Raw genomic sequence first — 15,707 nt, forward strand, 5'->3', positions numbered from 1 at the left:
GGACAAAGCAGCCCGCTTGATTGGCACCACATCCACAAACATTCATTCTCTCCACCACCAACACACAGCAGCAGCAGTGTGTGCCATCTATAAGATGCACTGCAGGAATTCACCAAGGCTCCTTAGACAGCATCTTCCAAACCCACAACCACTACCAGCTAGAAGGACAAGGGCTGCAGATAGATGGAAACGCCACCACCTGAAAGTTCCCCTCCAAGTCACTCACCATCATGACTTGGAAATATATCACTGTTCCTTCACTGTCACAGGATCAAAATCCTGGAACTCCCTCCCTAACGGCACTGTGGTTGTACCTACACCATGTGGACTGCAATGGTTCAAGAAGGCAGCTCGCCACAACCTTCTCAAGGGCAACTGGGGATGGGGCAATAAATGCTGGCCCAGCCAGCGAGGCCCACATCCTGTGAATGAATAAAACAAAAAAAAAACAGGAAAAGGCCATTTCGGCCTGACATCAATTAATCGGGTCAAAATCCTGCAACTCCCTCCCTAATAGCACCTTGGGAGTACATTCGCCACATGGACTGCAGCAGTTCAAGAAGAAGGTTCACAATCAACTTCTCAAGGGCAAGTAGGGTTGGGCAACAAATGTCAGCCTTGCCAGCATGCCCATATCCCAGAATGATTTTTTTTAAGAAAAAGGCTTAGCATAGCCCTCAGTTCTTTCTCTTTCCAGAAAGGTATCTGATCGCCTATGGCCAGGATTTTCCAGTCCCGCCAGCGGTGGGCATCATTGTGGGTGGGACGGGAAACTTTGGAGAGCAGCCAAAAGCCAACTGACGTTAGACGCCTCTCCAAATTTTCCCATCCTGCCCGCGATGATGCCTACCACAGTCAGGGCCAGAACATCCCGCCATGAATTCCCATTTATATTACTTTAATACTGATAGCCAGTTAACCAGAGAGCCCTTGGCCACAGGGCTCATTCAAAGCTGGGGCTAGATTTTACTGCTCACAACCCCCACCTGGAAAGAAAGTTGGCCGGCAGCTGACGCACCTGAAAGAAGCCTGCCCTGCAGCCATAATGTGCTGTCGGCGGGTTAAACAGGCCAAGAGTGAAACTTCTACCCCCCTCAGCAGGATGACGTCCTGCCCTCAAAAGCTGCCAATCGATGGGCGCTGCCGGGACTGCAAGCAGTTCCACAAAGAAGAGATGATGGGCGCCGGAGTCAGGTAGGTTGGGCCTTTTGAGTGCGGAGGGATTGGGCAGCCTGTGGGAGGTATGCGGGACAAGGGGTGGAGGTTGCTGAGCTTTGGAAAGCAGGAAGGTAGGAATGAAGCGGGGATAACATCTTGAGATGGGGGTGCCCCTGATGCATACAGCCCAAATGATATGCATCCCTCCACCACTTCTTTCCTGCCTTTTCTCAACTTGGGCTCAAAAAACAGGCTGCCCCCACTCCTGCCCACACCAACCATATTATGCTATGGGTAGTGTATAATCCCAGTCAACTGGCTTGGTAACAAGCTCAATTGACTGTTAATGATTTATTTAAAAATGGCAGGCGGGCTGCCGATCTCAGCTCCTGCCACCTGCTGTATTATGAGGGACAGCTCAGGGCAGGCATGAAGGTGATGGGCTTTCTAACCCTTGTATTTTTTGTGAAGAGCACCTAAGAGACTTGGGTATTGCTGAAAAAAGAGACATGTCTAAGCTTTTGATATTGCACTCATCAGGACACCTCGCAAGAATACCAATATATGGGGGAAAGAACAATTTATACAGTATATGAAGAGAGTGCTGATTGGTTGGCAAGTGGCACTGCCATGGAGAATGCACCAGTGTCGGTGACTGACAGTTAGCTGCCAAACATTGTTTGAAATTCAGAGCAGGCAGCTTGACCCTGATTGGTCAAGGCATTGCCCTGAGGAATGAGTCAGCGAATGGCTGTCACTTATTTTGTTTAGCTGAAACAGGCGCAATGTGTGTACATGTTCTTTCTGCAAAGGATAGGGCCTTGTGTATTACTATATGTAGCTTCCAGTACAGGCAAATGTGCCACACTGCAAGCCCAACTGACAATCTTAAATTGGTTGTCAGTATAATTCTTAGCACACTGAGGATTATTTAGCAAATGTTGTCCAATCGCTGTATGTTGGACACTGTATTTTGAGTTTTGCAAGCATGGGCTGGTTGGATATGGTCTGCCTGTTGCGAATAGTGGCTGGGACATGCTGTTTGATATGATCCGCAAGTCTTTGGGATGTATGGCGCACATACCCAGCATCACACAGGCACTGAAATTCATATACCACATTACTCATTTGTGTGATAGGCAGAACATCTTTTTGGCTTGACAGCAGCATCCTGTCAGTGGTGAATACCACTCATGTTGCTGCTGCATAGTAGCAGCGTGAAACAGCTAGCTTCAGCTGTTGATTAAATTTTTGAGATACCTTGCCCTTCCAAGGTAATCTGAGGTAGACAGGGCACTTCTCAGGGCCGACAGTGATGGCCTTAGGCCCGTTCATGAGTTTGTGTGATATACAGCATGAAGTGATCTGATCAGGGCAGCCATTATCCCACAGGATGCTTTTGATGCGCCCTATTCCAGCATCGAGCTTGTACAGTGAGCAAATGGCTCAGGCCCTATTTACCAGGTTGACGATAAGACCAATCTTATAATGCATGGAACTGTTAGAATCTAAACTGTACGTTGACCAGTGAAAGTAGGTTTGCAATAGATCATGGTAGAGAAACCCTGGCAGATTTCTCAACTAGTACGTCTAGGAAGGGGAGTTCATTTCACTGCTCCATTTCCAAGGTGAATCTGAGCACAGGATGGAGCCCATTAAGACATGTAAGGAAATTGTTACATGCAGCTGCGGATTTAAATATAGCAAACGTATCATCCACATATCGGAAATAAGTAAGGGATAAGAGGTTAGGCATCATTCCATCAAAGACACATTTCTCATGGAAACCAGAAACTCTTAAATTACGGGTTCCTTCTTTCAGAGGGATCCCAAAGTATGAGCAGGGAGCAGTGAGAGCATGAAGCATGAAATGGGAGAGAGACAAATAGGGAAGGGGGTGGGAGAGAGACAAACAGAGAGGGGAGTGAGAGAGAGATAAATAGAGAGGGGAGTGGGAGAGAGACAAAAAAGAGGGGCATGGGAGAGAGGTAAATAGAGGGGGGAGTGGGAGAGAGACAAATAGGGAGGGGAGTGGGAGAGAGAGACAGAAAAAGAGGCATGGGAGAGAGGTAAATAGAGGGGGGAGTGGGAGAGAGACAAATAGAGAGAGGAGTGGGAGAGAGATAAATAGAGAGAGGAGTGGGTGACAAATTGCAAAAGTGAGTAGGGGGGGAAAATGGAGAGGAGAATGGAAGAGAAATGGTACATGTGCTAAAAGTAGGGAGAAACAGAAGAGAGAGAGAAATTACAGAGAGAGTGTGCATCTCTGGAAGTACAGGGGTGAAAGGATGAAAGGAACCCAGAATGAAAAGTACCATCAAAAATAAGTAAGTGAACAGGTCATGGAGCGCACAACTATATCCAAATACTGCAAGGCACCGAGTGCTGATGGCACAACTTGCTGTGCCCCACACATGTCCACCAGCTGGCTGGTAACTTGACAGAGCATATAGTATCCACCTTATTTGTGGTCACACAAAAGGTGGACAATTCACTCACCAAGACCACAGGCAAAATGTCTGTGATCTAAATTTGTTTTAGCCCACAGGCACGCCTGCATCCCACTTGTCAACTTCGCATTTTTAACAAACCAGAGGAACTCACGTGCTTCTCAGTACATTTTGTTCCAGTCATGACCAGTCCTGGGTCCAGAATTTCCCCTTCCAGTTCTGGCGTCGTGTACACATGGGTTCCCCTGCACTGCACGTTCCTCCCATCCAAGATTATTGTCGTGTCAATGGCAACAGCGTTTGCATCAAGGGGCTTTTCAGCTCCACTTTGACATTGTATTTTTCCACACTTGGCATTCCTTTTATGACAAAAAAAAACACATATTAAAAAGTTAGAAGACCTGAGAGCAGTGGCACCAATTATTTCTCTGCGGCTGCTAAAGGATGCACCATGCCAAAGATTCAATTTCACTCTTTTAGAGCATGAATTATACAGGAAAATAAAACACTTCTAAAAAAGTTGTTTAATTAATAATGTTAAAATATAATCTCTAGATGGAAATTTTAGGCTAGATTCCACCCCACTGTCTGTCTGCCACCCTCTTCCAATTCACTGCCGCTATCTCCTTTGTTCTGTCTCCTTCAATCACTCTCACACTCTCCCCAATTTATTTCTCCACCTTCCATCACATGCTCTCTATTTATTTCTTCCCCCCTTTTATTGGCGCCGTAACAGACATTTGCTCCTGCTCTCCTCTCCCACTGCTAATGTCTATTTCTTCTCCTTTCCTCTCCCTCTTGCTGCATTCTCACTTACATTTCCTCCACCCCTCTACATTCTTTCCAGAAAGTGAGTCATCGGCAACTGATACAACTTGACCAAGGTCAGGAACTCGCAATGTTGAGCTAATCACCGGTCACTTGTTTAGAAGGGTTAGTTATATTACCTGTTGTCATGTTCTGTTAAGGACATTAACTTGGTCAGGTTCTAACTGTTTATCAGTCAGTAGCACTCTCCCCTCTAAAATCAGAAGATTCCAGTTTCAAGTCCCACTCCAGAGACTTGAACACAAAAATCAAGGCTGACACTCCAATGCAGTACTGAGGGAGTGCTGCACTATCTGAGGTTCTATCTTTCAGGTGAGCTGTTTAACTAAGGCCCTATCTGCTCTCTCAGGTAGTCATTAAAGAGCCAATGGCATTATTTCAAAGAAGAGTAAATAAGTCCGCCCCTGGTATCTGTGTCAATATTTACCCTTCAAGCAACATCGCTGAAAGAAAAACAGATTACCTGGCAAATGGTGTTTGTGGACACTTTGCTGCGCTTAAATTGGTTGTTGAATTTCCTACATTACATCAGTGACTACACCTCGAAAGTACTTCAATGACTGTAAAACGCTTTGGGACATCTTGATGAATTTATATAGCACCTTTCAAGACAAGTTATTTCTTTTAGACAGTACGCATGGGTGCATTTGGTCATTAGCAATTGCACAAAAAAGGAGATTGCAAATCAGGAGCTCGTTTATACAGCACTGATCTTCTTTACCCACTTAAAATAAATGGAAGAGAAAATCAGGCAGGGGAGAGGTCAAAAGCTCTGCCAAATTGCTATCGGCCATTAGTAGTGCTAGTATCATGGATCAATTTTGCTCACCCTCTCACACACAACCTCCATTATACAGCACAAGGCCAATCAAATACAGGTGAGGTTGCCGATTGTCACTGAGAAACAGAAGGTGGCCTTTTTACCTGGTCTCACACTTGCGGTAACTTCCTCGCTGGTCTTTGCCACAGTTGCCGTATGTGTCCCCGGCATTGTTCACCATTTCAAAGCATGCTGCCGGAGCAGCCTGAGCCCCTGCAATCACAAAGGAGAAAATCAGGGGTGAAACCTTTAATACGTGTCAAGCACAAGATGCACTAAGGGGAACAGGAAAAGACGGTAAAATAATGGGGATTACTCATTAATTAAAACAGAAAACACTGGGAAACATCCAACAGCTCAGGCAACATCCATGGAGAGGGAACAAAAGTTAACAATTGTCCACAAACAGACAGATTATAAAAAGACAAAGCTAAATTAAAAATAGCCATAATTGAATCCAGGGTCATTGGGATTTCTCTTTGCACTTACCAGTACCCCAGAGCAGCACACACTGGTTTTTATAAGTTAGACACATCCCATTGTAGCAATAGGCCTGACCTCCATCACAGCTGACACCATCCATTTGGTAAAAGTTGGCTGGACAGAACTCCGAGTCCCCAGAACAATACTCAGGTAGGTCACATGGTCCCGATGATTTCCTGCAAACAGTGCCAGGGGCCTTTAACTGTTGGAACAAAAAATCCACCTCTGCATGAGTGTGGGGCTGCTCCACGTTTATCTTGCTGGACCATTCGGATGTCATAGGTCAAATTCACAGAAGTGCGTCTTGGTAGGTTCATCTCGGGTCTTTTCATTTTTTATTGTGAATGCTAGGATGGCTTTACCACAAATAAAACTTTTCCTGTGCGTTTTCCCTCATTGAAGAGTAAGAGGAGCATCATTGCTCTAGCCCAGGTACTGTTGGGCAGTCGCCAATTGGGTTTTGGAACCAATAGTTCAATGCTTGAGCCAGCTATGACAAAATGCTAAAATGTGAAGAGGTTACCAAAGAGTCTTGTTCCCTATGTGCTATTTTTAGTGCATTAATTAGTTTGCTCATGTCAGTAGCCGTGTTCACTTAGCGTAGACAGAAGTTTGCCTGAACACCTCGGCTTGCATTGACTCTCACTTCTCCAAAACCAGCACCATTTTTTCCCTTCCCCAGAGGAATATTAGCAAACTACTTGGGTGTTTATCACAATCCAACAAGTAATTTGGAGCTACCCATTAAATATCTGGTGGTTAGGATCTGGAATGTCCTGTCTGACAGTGTAGTGAAGGCAGCTTCAAATGAGACATTCAAGAGGGAATCGGGTTATTGTCTGAAAAGGAAGAATGTGCTGGGCTACGAGGAGAAGGCGGGGAAGTGGCACTAGGTGCACTGCTCATTCAAAGAGCTGGTGCAGACATGACGAGCCAAGTTGTCGCCTTCTGTGCTGTAACCATTCCCTGATTCTGTGAAATAGGGTAATAATGGACATTTGCAAATCATCAAATGAGTTTAAAGCATGATGATGTAAAGGGTTCTGACCTTGCACTTAGAGCAACAGATTCCATGAGCACATTCTGCTTGCATCTTCAGGGTGCAGTTATTGGCATAACAACAGGGGTTGTTACATTCCTGAAAAGCAAGCACAAGAAACGATGAAGAGCAATAGAGTCACACACTTGGAGCCCTGGGCTTTCTGTGCTCACATGTCATGTAGATCAGATGGGTGTCATGTTCAATATCTGGTCTAAGTTAAGAGTCTTGGAAGGATCTCTATCACTCCCTGCCTTCAAGTAGGACCATTTAATCTACACCCCATTAGTAGGGTGCCTTTTATGCTTTTCCCTGCCTCCCAATCAACCCCTTTCCCCAGAAGTTTAATTATTTTGAGAAGTTATTTGCCGTTGGTGATAAGTCTAATTTTTGCAGAGCAATGAATTATGTTGGACAGATATAACATGCTGATGTGCCTTTGCTGGAATGTGATTGGATATCATTTTTACTTGGTAGATTTTATTAGTTAGCATTTTTTTGGATGAAATATGTTTGGAAGAAGATGTGACTAATGAATAAAAAAGTGCAAAACGGCCTTTTTTAAAATCTGTTTATGGAGTGTGGGTATCGCTGGCAAGGCCAGCCTTTATTGCCCATCCCTAATTGGCCTTGGGAACATGGTGGTCACGTTCTTGAACCGTTGCAGTCCATATGATGTAAGTACACCCACATTGCTGTTAGAAAGAGAGTTCAGGGATTTTGACCCAGCGACAGTGAAGGAACGACAATATAGTTCCATATCAGGATGGTATGTGACTTGGAGGGGAACTTCCAGGTGGTGGTCTTCCCATGCTCTTGTTCTTCTAGGTGATAGAGGTTGAGGGTTTGTAAGGTGCTGTCAAAGGAGGCTTGGCGAATTGCTACAAGGCATCTTAGAGAGGATTCACACTGCAGCCATGGTGTGCCAGTGGTAGAGGGAGTGAATGCTTAAGGTGGTGGAAGGGGTGCCAATCAAGTGGGCTGCTTTGTCTTGAATTTTGTTGGAGGTACATTCATCCAGGCTAATGGAGAGTATTCCATCACATTCTTGACTTGTGCCTTGTAAATGGTGGGCAGACTTTGAGGAGGCAGGAGGTGAGTTAATCACTGCAGAATTCCCAGCCTCTGACCTACACTTGTAGGCACAGTAGTTATATGGCTGGTCGAGTTCAGATTCTGGTCAATGGTAACCCCCAGGATGCTGATGGTGGGGAATGAATGCCAGGGAAGATGGTTATATTCTATAGCTGGAGATGGTCATTGCCTGGCACTTGTGTGCCATGCATTTTACTTGCCACTTATCAGCCCAAGCCTGGATGTTGTCCAGGTCTTGCTGCATACAGAGGAGTCGCAAATGGTGCTGAATATTGTGCAATCATCAATGAACTTCTGATCTCATGAAGGAGGGAAGGTCATTGATGAAGTAGCTGAAGATATTTGGGCCCAGAGGAACTCCTGGAGCTGAAATGATTGACCTCCAACAACCACAACCATCTTCCATTGGCTACAGATGACTCTAGCCAGTGGAAGGTTTTTGAGCTGATTCCCATTAACTTCAATTTTACTAGGGCTCCTTGATGACACACTCAGTTGAATGCTGCATTGATGTTAAGGGCAGTCACTCGCACCTCACTACAAAAGAAGTAACAAATTGAAACTTAACACAGTATTTTATTGTGTTTGTGTGGTGTTCATGTTCTGTTGAAGCTGGGTTGGTGCTGTGATGGGGTGCATGTGGGTTGGTATTATGTTTGAGCTGTGTTCATGCTGGGTCAGCGCTGTGTTCATGCTGGGTCAGCGCTGTGTTCGTGCTGGGTCAGCGCCGCGTCCGTGCTGGGTCAGCGCTGTGTTCGTACTGGGTCAGCGCAGTGTTCGTGCTGGGTCAGTGCCACGTCTGTGCTGGGTCAGCGCTGTGTCTGTGCTGGGTCAGCGCTGTGTTCGTACTGGGTCAGCGCTGCGTCCGTGCTGGGTCAGCGCCGCGTCCGTGCTGGGTCAGCGCCGCATCCGTGCTGATCAGCGCTGTGTTCATGCTGGATCAGTGCTGAATTGCTCCTGTTTAATTTGGATTGCCCAACAGTGTTAGCATTAGAATTCTCTGAGTGCTGGTAACATCTTAATTTTAGATTTTACTGTATTTTAAATTTCCAACACGGCATGAAGTGCAACAGAGGATGGTTGGAATTAGGTGCTATGTGAGGTGGAAGGGACCATCTGTTAAAACTATCACAGAGGTACTTGTCCAATGTTTAAGGCACCATCAGGCAGCCTAATTCCTACCAGACATCTGCAGCCTTTTGCATAAGAACTCAGTCATAGCACATGGGATAATGGATGCCATGTGAAAAAGTTGGAAATTATGTCACCAGCACTGTCTCCATTACAAGAGGCAAGTAAGCACCCTGCACAGAGATTAAGAGCAAGCACCTTGGATGATCTTCCCTCCCTAAACAAGTGGCAAGGGGGACAATTGCAGCATCTCTCCTCTGCATCTCCCCCCACCGCTCCCGTTACATATTAACCTAACTCAGTTCACAGGAGCATCATAAGATGCATGCTTCGAGCATTAAAAAAAACTGAAAAAAAAATGTGGTGCATATCACGAATAAGAAAGAAGAAGCTTCCATTTATGTATTAGCACCTTCTCAACATCAGGGCAACTCAAAATGCTTTGCAACCAATTAAATGTAGTCACTGTTGCAATGTAAAAAATGTAGCAGCTAATTTGTGCATAGCAAGGTCCCATAAATAGCAACAGTCAGACAATCTGTCTTTCGTTATGTTGCTTAAGAGATAAACATTGACAAGGACACAGGGAAAAGCTCCTCTGCTCTTCTTCAAATAGTACCATTCGGTCTTTACATCAACATGAGAGGGCAGTTGGGCCCTGGGTTTAACACATCATTCAAAAAAATAATTTACTTTATAGAATCCTGGAATAGTACAGCACACAAGAAGGCCATTCATCCCTTCAGGGCTTTGCCAGCTCTTTCAAAGAAAACCCAGTTGTTACCTTTCCCCTGCTCTTTCCCCATATCCCTACATTTTTTTCTCCTCCAAGTATTTATCCAATTCCCTTTTGAAGGCGACTGCTGAATCAGTATCCACCACCCTGTCAGCCAGTGCATACCAAATCCTAACCACAATTTGCATAAAGAAGTTTTTCCTCCAGTCCCCTCTGGCTCTTTTCTCAAGAACTTTAAATCTGTATCCTGATTATCAACCTGTCAGCTATTGGAAACATTTTCTCTTCATTTACTCTTACCATGATTTAAAACGTCTCTTAGTCTTATCAGCTCTAAGGAGAACAAACCCAGTATTTCCACACTAAACACATAACTGTTAGCTCACATCACAGGAACAATTCCAATGCCTTTACAGCCTTCATAGAGTATGGTGCCCAGAATTTGACAGAATACTTCAGTTAGGGCAGAACTTGTTTTACACTGGTTTAGTGTAACGGTTGCCTTTGCACTCTATTCTCTGTTAATAAAGGCAAAGGTCCTACATATTATTTTCCAGAAAGACAGCACCTCTGATAGTGCAGCTCTCCCTCAGTAATGGACTGTAGTGCCAGCCTAGATTTTGGCCGCAAGTCTCTGGAGTGAAACTTAAACACACAATCTTCTGAATCAGAGTAAGAGTGCTGTCCACTGAACCATGATTCACCTCTAGCCAAGTTAGTGTACTTAGTAACAATGAGAGGTGGTATAACTTGCTGCTGCTAACCCTTCAGAACAGGCAACTAATTATTGCTTCTGCATTGTGAGCTCCTGATCTCAGTTATTCTGTCTGACTGGCTTGGCCCTGTTCCCAGAAAGCAAAGGGTGAGTCTCTGCTAAGATTCATCAGCTTGCCTGCTGTAAATTCAGCAGAATCATCAGAAAAGCCAGCATTACTGCCATTTCTCCAGGCCTGCCAAGGCTTTCGCCCAACTTCCAGCAGATGTGCATGAGAAATCCCATGGAAATCCATCTCCCATTAAGGATTTGACACATGATAAGGCATTGGATAATGTGACAGCTCCCTGTGCAATCTGTTTTAGCTTTAACAGTGGGTTACTGGAAAACCTGGGGCAGAATTTTGCCCTCGACGGACAGGCTTGGCATGGGCGAGTGGCCGTGGTCGGGAAGCTGACCGCTGCCCACAATCAGGCCACGATCGCGATTTCACGCTAATGGGCCAATTAAGGCCCACCCAGCGTGAACCGCGCACTGAAGCACTCAGCGCTGCCTGTGTGGGGGGCGAGGGAGGAGGACAAGCATACATGTTCACAAGTGTGCGCAATGAAAACTCCCTGAGACACAGAGCTTCCTCAGGGAGCTGAAAATTTAAAAAATGAAAAATAAAGACTTTTGAAATGTTAAAATACATATCCCCTCATGTGACTCTGTCACATGAGCAGGGACATGTTATTAATGGAATGTTAACATTTTTATTTTATTTTTATTTGCTGTTGGAAAACTCATCTCCCCCCCGTGGATAAGGTTTCCTAAAAGATCCAAAGGCCACTTGGCCTTTTGGCCTGCTTGCCAACCATAAGGTTGGATGGGCAACAAAAAATTTCATTTAATTGGTACTTTAATGGCCTTACTCAGCCTGTTGTCAGTGGTTGTGCTGCTCACTCCTGTGTGTGCCCGCCGACTAAAATATCGTGGGAGTGCGCAATGATGTCGGAACACTCGCCTAACATCATCGCGGGTCATTTTACACTTGCTTGGGTCGGGGCACACGCTAGCCCGACATACGAAAAATTCTGTCACTGAAATATATCATACAAAGCAAAATCATTCAGCTCGTAAACATTGACCCTGCCCTGCTACACCAACCCCATATGCAACACAGATGCAGCCTCAGGAATAGGACGGGCAGCTGCTCTGTATTAAATAGATATTTAAGTTCCTTCGAATAATAAGGAACAAAAGCCCTTTGGGAACCGTGCCAGTACTTCTGAATCAAAAACACAACAAGAATTTTTTAAAAAAAATTAAGTAAATGGTTCTCAGCTGAAATGTTAAACCATCGTTTCTCTTTATCAAGGCTGACTAAAATAGACAGCATCTCATTTACCTTCTTGCTTTTTGTGGGAACTTGCTGTGCACAAATTTGCTGCATTTCTTTCATTACATTTAAAAGTGTTCCATTAGCTGTGATGCACTGAGAGATATGCTGAGGTCGTAAAAGGGACTATATAAAAACGGAAGTTTCCTTTTTCCTTGCCAGCTTACTTAACACTATAGCAGGAGCACTATCCTCAAAGAATCTTCTCAGGGCTGCTAAGGATGGGCAATAGATGCCCATACCCCATAAAGAAACAAATCAGAAAGCAAACCATATAATTCGTGTTTTCTGTTCTGATTTCCAGAAATCTCAACCCTTTTCCTTTTATCCCCGCTAATAAATGCTCATGGGGGTTCACACACAAAATAATATAGGTGAACTTTTAATGCAACCTCTTTGGCACTAATCTAATCTAATCTAAAGTGCGGGTAATATGCTGCTAAATTAACACCCAGGCTGTCTGCATGAAAATCAACCCCAAAATCTCTTAGGTGTTTGGAACTTCCTCATATCCCAAACTACAAGTCTTATCCTTTGAAAATTAACTAAATTTTGTTTTATACTGGCGGGTCTTTCATAACTCTGCTCTGATGAGTCCCAAGGACGTGAAACCTCGTATCTGTCCTCCTTATCTTCGCATTGCTCAAAACGAGCTTCCAGGCATGACAACACCATTCAAAAGTCGGCACCTTCAACAGTGCCGCATTTTCTCAGGGTGGCACTGAAGTGAAGTGAAGGATTTTATGTGCTCAAGTCTCTGGAATGGGACGACGAACCCACAACCTTCTGACTCAAAGGTAAGAGCTCTACCAACTGACTCATGGCTGACACTACTAGTTCACTGTCAAACCAAAATAATTCAGGAAGCAGGAAGTGTGGAATTTTAAGATGGCAACAGTTGCACAGTTTCAATTGAGGAAGCTGCTCTTCCTGGTTGACTTAAGGAGTCAGCTTACCTCAACTTCCCCACAGTCACACTGCTCGCCTTCCTCCACATAGCCATTCCCGCACCTTTGTCCTCCGTACAGCGTGTTTGTGTCGGGCATATTGAACAGGCACATTCCTCCGCCGTTGTGCAGATATTTCTGAAGCTCCTTCTCGTTGCATTTGTTGAACACTTTGGGGAACGGATCACTGAAGAATAAGGATCAGATATAAACGTATGGAATCTTACCATTGAACCTTTGAGGCATTGCTCAGGAAAAAAGTGGGCGATACACCGATTTATATCAAGATAGCTATTACCCCATGCAATGTACAGTGAAGGGTTCAAGTTCGCTAGATGGCTAGGGTGTGGGGCAACATCACTCATTGGGCCAATAATGAGTTCAATCTCCATATCGGCTGATGTAGCTTTTTAAACCTGCCTTCCCATGTTGCCACGTAGTGATATCATAGCATAAACCATGATTAGCAATCCTCAGACATGGAGGGCACTACAAGAAGGGAGAGAGAGAATGTACAATGAATGATTCTGCTGTTAAGGTAGAGCTATGCTACTTTACGGCCTAACCTTTTAAGGCTGCTTGGTCCAATTGCTGTAAATAAACACATGCAGGTTGGTTGCTGTTGGCGAGGGCTGTCTGTACAATTCTAAGCCCAGATCAGAACAAACCAGCATGAAATGACTGGTTTTCCTTCAATTTACCTTGTATCCTTTATACACATTGGGCAAGAATTTGAGTTTGGCGTACGGGCGTGGTCGGCGATGTACGGGCGTGGTCGGCGGTGTACGGGCGTGGTCAGCGGCGTACGGGCGTGGTCAGCGGGCCCTCGAGCGTACGGGCGTGGTCAGTGGTGTACGGGCATGGTCAGCGGCATATGGGCGTGGTCAGCGGGCCCTCGAGCGTACGGGCATGGTCGGCGGTGTACGGGCATGGTCAGCGGCGTACGGGCGTGGTCAGCGGGCCCTCGAGCGTACGGGCGTGGTTGGCGGTGTACGGGCGTGGTTGGCGGCGTACGGGCGTGGTCAGCGGCGTACGGGCATGGTCAGCGGGCCCTCGAGCGTACGGGCGTGGTCGGCGGGCCCTCGAGCGTACAGGCGTGGTCGGTGGTGTACGGACGTGGTCAGCAGCGTACGGGTGTAGTCGGCAGGCCCCTCGAGTGTACGGGTGTGGTCGGCGGGTCCTCGAGCGTACGAGTGTGGTCGGCGGGCCCTCGAGTGTATGGGTGTGGTCGGCGGGCCCTCGAGCGTACGGGCGTGAAAGCTGGGAAATGGGCCACTGCCCACAATCGGCCCCCAACCGTGATTTCATCCTGGCTGGCCAATTAATGTGCCCTGAAATGCTCAGCACTGCCGAGGTGGGGGTTGGGAGGAGGGCGAACGCTGAAGTCAGGGTGGGCATGGGGGACCGCTCACAGAAAGCTCCCTGAAGACAGAGAGCTGCCTCAGGGAGCTGAAGACTCCAAAAGTATCAAATAAAGATGTTTAAATCCGGTCAAAAAATGTCCTAATATCAGGATCAGTCACCTGAACACATGGCTGATGTAAATTCTGTCCAAACATTTTTATCTTTTTAAATTTAATATTGGAAATCTCTTCCTGCCCTTAGATGAGGTTTCCTCAAAAATACAAAGGCTGCCTGGCCGATTCACCCGCCCGCCAACTGTAACATTGGACGGGCAGTGGAAAATCATGGTTGATTACTACGTTAAAGGTCTTAATAGGCCCTTAATTGTCGGTGGGCGCACTGCCAACTGTCGTCTGTGCCCACCGACTGAAATATCGCATGAAGGGCCGAATGGCGCTCACCCGTCATCACGTGCTATTTCACGCTCGAGCGGGTTGGGTGCGAGCCCACACGCGAGTGAAAAATTTTGCCCATTGAAATGTTGGTTGCACGATTCACAGGCTGAAATTGGGTAATCTCCATTATGTTTCTATACTATGAGAACTCTAGCCCTGGCTATTCATCAACAAGGGCATCAGCGAATAAATGACACATCTCCTTTCTCAGAGACAGCTGTCAATCAAAGCTAAAACCCCAGATTGGGGCTTACCCTTTCACCTGAGTCTACACAGCTTTGGGACAAAACAAATCAATCGTGTCCGACCCATCTCCAGCACCTCTGCCCTCATCCCTTCCCCTCCATCCTAGACCCCTTGTCCTCATTTTTCACCCCACCAACCTCTGCATTCAAAGGATCATCCTCCACCACTTCTGCCAGCTCCAGCACGATGCCACCACCAAACGCATCTTCCCCTCACCCCCCGTCAGCATTCCATAGGGACTATTCACTCCGCGATACCCTGGTCCACTCTTCCATTACCCTCAAATGCTCATCCCCTTCCCATGGCACCTTCCCACGCAATCACAGAATGTGCAACACCTGCCCCTTTACCCCCTCCCTCCTCAGCAGCCAAGGCCCCAAACGCTCCTTTCGGTGAAGCAGTGCTTCACTTGCACCTCCTTCAATTTTGCCTAGAAACATATAAAAAATATGAGCAGGAGTTGGTCATTCGGCCCTTCAAGCCTGCTCCGCCATTCAATATGATCATGATATCCTCTATCTCAATGCCATACTCCCACTCTCTCCATACCCCTTGACACCTTTAGAGTCTAGAAATCTATCTATTTCCCTCTTAAATATATTCAGTGACTTGGCCTTCATAGTCCTCTGTGGTAGAGAATTCCACAGATTCACCACCTTCTGAATGAAGAAGTTTCTTCTCATCTCAGTCCTAGATGGCCTATCCCATATCCTGAGACTGTGATCCCTTATTCTAGACCTCTCAGCCAGGGGAAACATCATCCCTGTCTAGCCCAGTCAGAATTTTATATGTTTCAATGAGAATCCCTCTCATTCTTCCAAATTCAAGTGAATACAAGTCTAGTCAGCCCAATCTCTCCTTGTACTACAATCCTGTCTT

The 15,707-nt window shown here is 46.0% G+C and overlaps 1 protein-coding gene across 1 annotated transcript in view; it reads right to left on the bottom strand.

Annotated features, from left to right (window-relative positions):
• adam19b (ADAM metallopeptidase domain 19b) overlaps nt 1-15,707 on the bottom strand; it is a 153,752-nt gene that overhangs the window by 21,182 nt on the left and 116,863 nt on the right. The window contains exons 12-16 of the mRNA XM_041194317.1: nt 12,793-12,970; nt 6,788-6,877; nt 5,746-5,941; nt 5,361-5,469; nt 3,763-3,967 (exon numbers count right to left, since the gene is read on the bottom strand). Coding sequence (XP_041050251.1) covers nt 3,763-3,967; nt 5,361-5,469; nt 5,746-5,941; nt 6,788-6,877; nt 12,793-12,970 — 778 coding nt within the window. The remainder of the gene's footprint in view (nt 1-3,762; nt 3,968-5,360; nt 5,470-5,745; nt 5,942-6,787; nt 6,878-12,792; nt 12,971-15,707) is intronic.

The sequence above is a fragment of the Carcharodon carcharias genome, chromosome 8 (genome assembly GCF_017639515.1).
Source record: "Carcharodon carcharias isolate sCarCar2 chromosome 8, sCarCar2.pri, whole genome shotgun sequence".
NCBI lineage: Eukaryota > Metazoa > Chordata > Chondrichthyes > Lamniformes > Lamnidae > Carcharodon > Carcharodon carcharias.